The 7694-nt window shown below is 39.0% G+C and overlaps 4 protein-coding genes across 4 annotated transcripts in view; 3 read left to right on the top strand and 1 right to left on the bottom strand.

Moving 5' to 3' along the window:
- Window positions 1–3394: 3394 nt before the first annotated feature.
- Window positions 3395–4802, top strand: LOC9650716 (alpha-soluble NSF attachment protein 2). The gene is made up of 8 exons (XM_002989327.2): window positions 3395–3569; window positions 3625–3747; window positions 3810–3889; window positions 3969–4120; window positions 4184–4343; window positions 4395–4442; window positions 4514–4594; window positions 4668–4802. The coding sequence occupies exons 1-8, from the start codon at window positions 3428–3430 to the stop codon at window positions 4746–4748; spliced, it is 867 nt and encodes a 288-aa protein (XP_002989373.1). The 5' UTR covers window positions 3395–3427; the 3' UTR covers window positions 4749–4802.
- A 64-nt stretch (window positions 4803–4866) lies between these two features.
- On the top strand, window positions 4867–6407 carry LOC9650715 (translocase of chloroplast 34). The gene is made up of 8 exons (XM_024663058.1): window positions 4867–4929; window positions 4979–5109; window positions 5171–5278; window positions 5335–5459; window positions 5516–5780; window positions 5845–5904; window positions 5955–6116; window positions 6182–6407. Exons 2-8 carry the CDS (start codon window positions 5017–5019, stop codon window positions 6320–6322), a joined length of 954 nt encoding a protein of 317 aa, XP_024518826.1. The 5' UTR covers window positions 4867–4929; window positions 4979–5016; the 3' UTR covers window positions 6323–6407.
- A 36-nt stretch (window positions 6408–6443) lies between these two features.
- On the top strand, window positions 6444–7352 carry LOC9650469 (peptidyl-prolyl cis-trans isomerase ppi1). Its single transcript, XM_024663059.1, has 6 exons — window positions 6444–6526; window positions 6581–6641; window positions 6703–6745; window positions 6799–6947; window positions 7016–7140; window positions 7191–7352. Exons 1-6 carry the CDS (start codon window positions 6459–6461, stop codon window positions 7300–7302), a joined length of 558 nt encoding a protein of 185 aa, XP_024518827.1. The 5' UTR covers window positions 6444–6458; the 3' UTR covers window positions 7303–7352.
- Window positions 7353–7577: 225 nt separating this feature from the next.
- LOC9650468 (membrane steroid-binding protein 2) overlaps window positions 7578–7694 on the bottom strand; it is a 1187-nt gene continuing 1070 nt past the window's right edge. Inside the window, exon 3 of the mRNA XM_002989288.2 lies at window positions 7578–7688. Within this exon, the coding sequence (XP_002989334.2) occupies window positions 7578–7688 (111 nt within the window). The remainder of the gene's footprint in view (window positions 7689–7694) is intronic.

The raw sequence follows: 7694 nt of genomic DNA, 5'->3' as shown, positions 1-7694 counted from the left end.
CGGCTCGATCCCGGACTCTATCTCGAACTCGGTCTCAGAGTCGGTCTTGGACTCGATCTTCGACTTGGTCCCATCCGATGAACTCTTTGTCATTTTGGTCAAGCTTTCGGGGATCCTTTAGCCTACGACATCTCGGGGAGTCAGTTCCTTACAGATATGCCACAATTTCGTGAGTACTTATCATCCATAGTTAAATGGTTTGGTGGAATAGTTCATTCGGACCTTCAAAAGGATGATTGTGAAGTACATGAACATTCAGTATTTATATTGAGATGGTTATTTGTTATCTTTTCAGTATGTATATATCACAAGGGTGTAGAGTTTTATTTGGTGCTTCACCATATAAAGTTTTATATGGTTATAATCTGATATTACCAACAGAGTTAAGTTTACCTTCGCGATTGCTACAAGTTGCTAATACTAGATCTTAGGATTAGTATTTCACGAGCATTTTTCCACTAGTTTCAATAGAGTCTATTAAACACTTAGGCTATGTACAAGTGGGACAACAATGGTGCTATAACTCCCATAATCATCCTAGAGTACAAAATGGATAACTTGGTATTAGTCAATTTTCCTAATTTTATAGTATATGGTTTGTATAAAGGTCTCTTTGCTCAATAGAAGGGATTGTATTGGGTATTATGGCAAATTTGACTACAAGTTTATGAGGTTTAGAATGGCGTTTAACAAACCAATCCTCCAAAAATTGTGTATGAGCAACAGTTAAAATACTTTATACAAAAGGATTAAGAACAACTAATACCACCTACAGATCCATAAATGCCTCTTTTTGATATTCCTCTACATCCCGGCCCATTCACCAAAGAATCATTACTGTCTTCCATCCTTCTGAGAGGAGGGGATGATGTGAAGTTCAAGTGTATAACTATGATGCTGTATATTAATATTAGCATAGTAAGATTTTAATAGTCCTTAAATTAGTTTCAATTTAGATCAATTGCTCTTATATATAAGTTAGGTATTTGGGCATTGATATGCACATTTCTATATTCCATATCCATATTCCATACATTCACAATGTTAGCTTGAAAAACTCTTTTTTTAATGCCCTTATTTAGCTTAGAGGTAAGAAACATGAACACTTTAAATAACTTTGCAAGACCTTTTATATACGAATGCTTAAAAATATTTTATATTGTTTGGAGTAAACTAATAAAAAATATTTAAATATTTTCATTCATTTACTTGAATTTTAATTATGTTTTTATGCTATAAACAACAACACTACTACGTATAATTATGTATAAGATATAGGTTATATAACTAATAATATTTAAGTATTACTATGAAAAAGTAATTGATATATAAACCTATTTTTATAAAAAAAGAGAACATGATATTTAAGAGTTTGTTATTGAGAGAGAAGAAAATAATAAAATTACTAAAAAAAATCATATTTTGCTATTTCTTTATATTTACTAAGGAGTATAAAATTTAGCCCTAAACCTCTACTTATAGTATTTGAACTCAAAAGCTCTCAAATTAAATTTCTAAATTAACTTGTAAAGCCATAATAAAAGTAAAGTTTTAAAAACTTTCGGATTTACAATTCAACTTTTTAAGCCTCATAAACCTTGTCAAGAAAAAATAAATCTTGCTCTCCACCTCGTGGATACTAACTATCAAGTATAACAACTATTAACGGCATGGAATCCTTGTCCAAAGAATTCATAAATGCTAGAACAACAAATTTGTTAGATACATTGGAAAAGAGCGAAGAAAAAAAAGAACCTCGAAAAAGGGTGTTAACATTAGCCATAAAATTCCTAAGGCGATAAAACATCAAAATCATATATCTGAAACTTCAAAACCCACCAAACAATACAATCAGCCAAGGCTTTTTGCTTCAATAATGAAGTAACTACAGTATAATCACCTTTTAATAATATTAAAGAATTATGTAAATATGCATAAAGTTTCTTGAAACCCCAAACCCCTACTAAACGCTCATTTTCTATTATGAAGTAGTTTATCTCCGCTGGTTGTAATGTACAGCTGATGTATGCAATAAAATAATGCTAACTAGGCACACTTGGGCTTTCTTGCATAAACACACTTTTAATACCAATATCAAAAACATCTATGTGCAATGAAAAGTTAAATATAATCATGATATACCAAAACTTGAGAAATCATCAATAGATCTTTGAGATCCATAAACACCCACTCACACTTAACAAACTTAATGAAAGACAATATTGATGATTTTAACAATGCTTGTAATGGTGCAGTGTGATAAAAAAAATGATTAGCAAAATGACCAAGATACTACATTGCCCAAGAAGTATTACACATCATTCAAGAAATGTAAACAACACATATAATTATGTATAAGATACAAAATAATTAATAATATTTTTGTATCATTGTAAAGTATTTAATTTATTAATAAATATTTTATCTTTAAAGAACACACCATTTCATCATTGAGAGAAAATAAGACAATAAAACCACTAAAAAATGTTAAAGACAAATAGAAAAGATGCATTTATGTTGAAATTTCTAAAAATATAGTTGTAAAACCTTTACTTTTACAATATTTATAATTTTTAAAGCTAATATAGTCAAACTTCAATCTAATCCAAACAACTATATAAGTATAGAATCTTAAATTCTAATTATATGTATGATATGTCTTGAGTTCAATTGCTATAAACAAAGATTCTAGGTTTGTGGACATTAACAGTGAAATGTACTTTAATAAAAACAAAGAGATGGTAGATAAGTGATATATGAACATTAAAGAATATAATAACATAAAATATATACTACTCATTTCTACTAAATAAATTATATAAACATAAATATAAGCCCAATAAAAATCATTTTGTCTTTCTTTTATTTTTATTAAGGTATAGAAATAAATCATAAGTATTTAAATTTTTTAAATTAAACTACCAATTATAAGATCTTACTGGGATTGACCATTTGTTAGTTCGATAGCTTAAATGTGTTTGAAATATTGCATACCCAAAAATATACCATTCAATTCTATAATTTCTCCATCCATAATCTTTGTCTTTAAATCTAAATGAAACAAATGTTATTTTTTTTCCAATTTCATACCCATTTTTTATTTTGGCATCACACCAAAAAAGTGTTGTTCCTATCCAATTCACATCAAATTTAAAGAAATAAGATTGCATATTTTTAATATTCTTAATTCCCATATCATCATCTCTTGATTGGCAATGTAATTCTAGATCAAAACCTACCCGATTATAAATAAATATTCTGTAAGCTTCAGATAAGCATAAAGATGAAATAACAGATAAAATAAACAAGTGTGAAGCAAACGATGCCATAAACTTTACTAGTATAATAACCTGTATTTATTAGTTTAAAACTTTGAGAATATTCTCTACTTTTGTACCCTAGATGTGCTTAGGGCTCTTGGTTCGCCATGGATGCCCTGGCCAAGGCGAAGGAATTCGAGAGCAAGGCGGATCGCAAGCTCAAGGGCTGGGGGCTCTTTGGGAACAAGTATGAGGATACAGTGGAGCTCTTGCAGCAAGCTGCGAATCACTACAAGGTCGCCAAATCATGTAAGTTTTGGGAGCCAGATCTCCGCGCATCTTTCTCAATCCAGGGTTTTTCCAGGGGACAAGGCCGCCAATTGCTTCATCAGGGTCGCCGAGATGCACGTCAAGCTCGATAATCGATACGAGGCCGCCACGAGCTACGTTGATGCGGCCAAGTGCTACATGAAAAACAAGCCACAAGGTAAAATAGCGCATTCTTCTCCGCAGCACACTGCTTCGTTTCTTTGTTTTCCTTTCCTTTAGATGCGATCAATGCGCTCAATACCGCGACTAATATTTTCTTGGAGATGGGAAAGCTATCGATCGCTGCGAAGCATTTCAAGGTACCTTCTATCAATTCCTTTGTAATGTTCTTGGTCAGCTTAACGCGTTTTTTTACTTTTTTTTTTCCAACTCTTTTAGGATGTGGGAGAATTGTACGAAAAGGAAGAAAAGTGGCAGGAAGCTATGGAAAGCTATGAAAAAGCTGCCGACTTTTATCAAGGAGAAGAAGTGACGAGCTCCGCGAACCAATGTAAACTAAAGGTTGCTCAATTTGCATCCCAACTCGAGCTGTAAGCTAGAAATGTCTCTTTTTTCACTTGTTTTCCTCTTATCTCTCTTTTTTCTTTTTGCAGATATCCAAAAGCTATTGAGGTGTACGAGACAGTGGCTAAAGACTCGATGGGAAACAATCTCTTGAAGTACAGCGTCAAGGGGTATTTGCTGAGCGCTGGTTTGTGCCATCTCTGTAGTGCTGATCATATAGCCATCCAAAATGCCATCGAGAGATACGAGGTACCAAAGTTTTCGCTCCAGGAGTTCTGTCTGAATCATGAAACTTTGCAGGACTTGGATCCAACATTTTCGAACACGCGAGAGCACAAGTTTCTTAAGGTGAGAAACGTGTTTTTGTTTTCTCCCTCCCTCTCCTTTTGGACTTGTTTTCAATTCCCGATGGATTGCAGGATCTAGCCGAGGCGATCGAGCAAGAGGATGTCGAGAAGTTTACGGACGTTGTCAAGGAATTTGATAGCATGACTCGACTGGTATGTTTGTGATATTTTCTCTCTCGACTTTGTTTTCTTCTTCCTCGCTCGATACTTAATTTGTATTTTCAAGGATGGCTGGAAGACCACAATGCTGCTGCGAGCGAAGAATGCTATGAAGGCCAAGATTGACGAAGATGACGATCTCACATAGAGATGTGGCAATCCCCTTTGATTGATATATACATAGCGTTGTGACTTTGTGTTCGATCGTCTGTAAGTAGTGTAAAGAGGTCTGGGGTTCGAATCTTCCCTAGCAAATATCTCTCAAAAGCCCTAAACCACTGGGCACCGCGTTGCCCTTATCCGCGACCGCGAGGGCTCCTCTCTTCCGGGTACGTGATTCTTGGATCTAGATTCAAGCGCGCGGCGCCACATTGGCAGCTGGAGCAATCGATTGAGCGCGCGTCGCCGCTCCAGGGATGGGAAGCACCAAGGAATGGTCGGGCATTAACCAATTCCCCGTTGCTACGCAGACTGCGCTCCACGGGCTGCTTGGCAAGGTCCGGCAACAGGTTAGTTCTTCCAGGAATTTCTTTCTTGCGGGTGCTTGAGAATTTCGCTTCCTCCTCGCAGAATGTGGATAGCATGACTGTTCTAGTGCTTGGAAAAGGTGGAGTTGGAAAAAGCTCTACGGTGAATTCTATAATCGGTGAGAGAGTAGCAGCCGTGAGCGCCTTTCAGGTAAATTCTACTCTTTCATCTCGCGCATTCTCAAAATCGACTTTTTCTTTCTCCAGTCGGAGACTTTGAGGCCGCTCTTCGTTTCACGGTCCAGAGCTGGATTTACTTTGAACATTATCGACACTCCCGGTTTGATTGAAGGTGGATGGGTGAATGACCAAGCTCTAGAGATTATCAAGAGGTTTGTAAGATTGTTCTCTCCTTAGTTTTTGGAGGTGACACTTTCTTCTTTCCCAGGTTTCTCATGGACAAAACTATTGATGTGGTTTTGTATGTGGACCGGCTCGATGGTTACCGAGTTGATAGCCTCGACAAACAAGTCATCAGGGCCATCACTCGTAGCTTCGGTCCTCAAATCTGGAAGCTTTGTTTGCTGGTGTTAACTCACGCACAGCTTCCTCCTCCGGACGGTGCTAGCTATGACGACTACGTGCAGCAGAGATCCGAGGGGCTCTTAGCGGCTATAAGGCATGAAGCTGGCTTCAAGAAAACCGATCCCGACGTATGTAACGCTGGACCTTTTCATCCTTGTTCTTCTATGGTTTAGCTGATTTGTTCTATTTCAGATACCTTACGCTCTCGTGGAAAATAGTGGGCGTTGCAGCACCAATGCTGGTGGTGAAAAGGTAACCATTTTTCTTTCTCAAAGTCACTCTTTTTGATAAACTCTTTGCAGATTCTTCCAAATGGAACCGTGTGGGTTCCAAACCTGGTGGGACGGCTCGTGGAAGTGGTGACCAACGAGCACCCATCGCTGCTGGTGGACAAGAAGCTCATCGAGGGTCCCAACGCGAATAACAGGGGGAAGCTTTGGATCCCGCTGGTGCTGCTCGCACAGGTAATGTGTAATGCTTTCGCTCCTCCAAATTCACCTTGAAAGTTTTTCTCTCGATCGATTGGCAGTATCTCTTGGTGGTGCGACCGATCCGAAAAGCCATCGAGAACGATATCCAGGAGGAAACCCGCCGAAAGCCCGCCTGGGAAACTTTCGTGGATGACTATAACAGCTTGAACGAGATCAATGCCAGCCGGAGGGGGCGCTAGAAGAGAGAATTTTTGTTTAAGCATATCGAGTATTCTTGAAGGTTTGATGTGAGCCGTTGATTACAGGCTTTCGATCCTGGTCGTTTATGAGGAATATACGTGTAACGGCTTTCGCACGAGAATATTATCTAGGGCAATGTCGGTGGTGTTGTGCTGCACGCACGGCCGCTTGGAGATCGATCTCTTCCTGGAGGACGCGCCAAGGTAGGGCAGCATCGATCGCGCGCAGGGTTTTGATGATCGCGGTGCCTCGCGCAGGACTTGCCGGAATTTCTTGGAGCTTTGCAAGGCGGGATACTACGATGGGATCACATTTCACGTAATCTCGCTCGTTCTTTCATCCCCAGCTCTAGTCTCTGAGTGTTCTTCCTCTTCCGCAGAAGATCGTTCCACGGTTTATGTGCCAGAGCGGCGATCCCTCAGGCAAGATCGTGAAATTCTTGCTCGGAGAAATTCTAGCTATAATCTCCTGGCAGGCACTGGGAGAGGAGGCTACTCGATCTATGGGGCGCGATTTGACGATGAGATTTCCGCCAGGCACAACCACGACGCGACAGGGATAGTCTCCATGGCCAATTTCGGTCGCAACACAAATGCTTCCCAGTTTTTCATTCTCTTCAAGCCCGTGAGTGCCGATTTTTTTCTTTCTATTCTCTTTGGATTTTCTAAATCCTTTGCAGCATTGAAGCACAGAGCCCGCATCTGGATGGAAAGCACACGGTGTTTGGGAAAGTGAGGGAGAATTCGCTCGTGGTTTTGGACAAGATGCAGCTGGTCAAAGTGAAGAAGAACAACGTGCCAGTGGAACCAGTGAAATTGTAAGCGCTGATTCTTTTCCATTTCTCGATTGATCAGAGTGCTTTCACAGATATGTTGCTGAGGTTTTGGAAGATCCATGGGAAGGAGAATCGCTCCCAGCTGATGCGTGGATTCCTCCCAAGCCTCTTATTGGATCCAAGCACATATGTTGCATCCAATAGCTCCAAGTACAGTTTTTTTGCTCGCTTCTATTTCATGAGGAACGTTTTTCCCTCTTTTCTTATAGTTTCAGCTGATAAGAGTCAGATTTGCACTATCCAAATCATAGTAAGCGCGACTTTTTCCATTTCTTCACATCTAAACGATCACATGAACAGGAAATCCAAAACTGCTCCACAAAACAACGCAAATTCTAGACAACATCTACGTCTACCACGAACCAACGATTATTTAGCTCCAAACCTTCTTCTGATCGATCCATCCATCCATCCATCGCTTAAGCTGCTGAAGACGAGTTAAAGCTCTCCTCTTTCTCGTCGTATCGATCCCTGACCCCCGCATCTGTTGTTACTGTAGTCTCGTCCTCTGAGTCGTGTTCTTGTCCAGCCTTCTT

This window comes from Selaginella moellendorffii, unplaced genomic scaffold, assembly GCF_000143415.4.
Source record: "Selaginella moellendorffii unplaced genomic scaffold, v1.0 SELMOscaffold_96, whole genome shotgun sequence".
Classification (NCBI taxonomy): Eukaryota; Viridiplantae; Streptophyta; class Lycopodiopsida; order Selaginellales; family Selaginellaceae; genus Selaginella; species Selaginella moellendorffii.
This window is presented reverse-complemented; position numbering and strand designations above follow the sequence as displayed.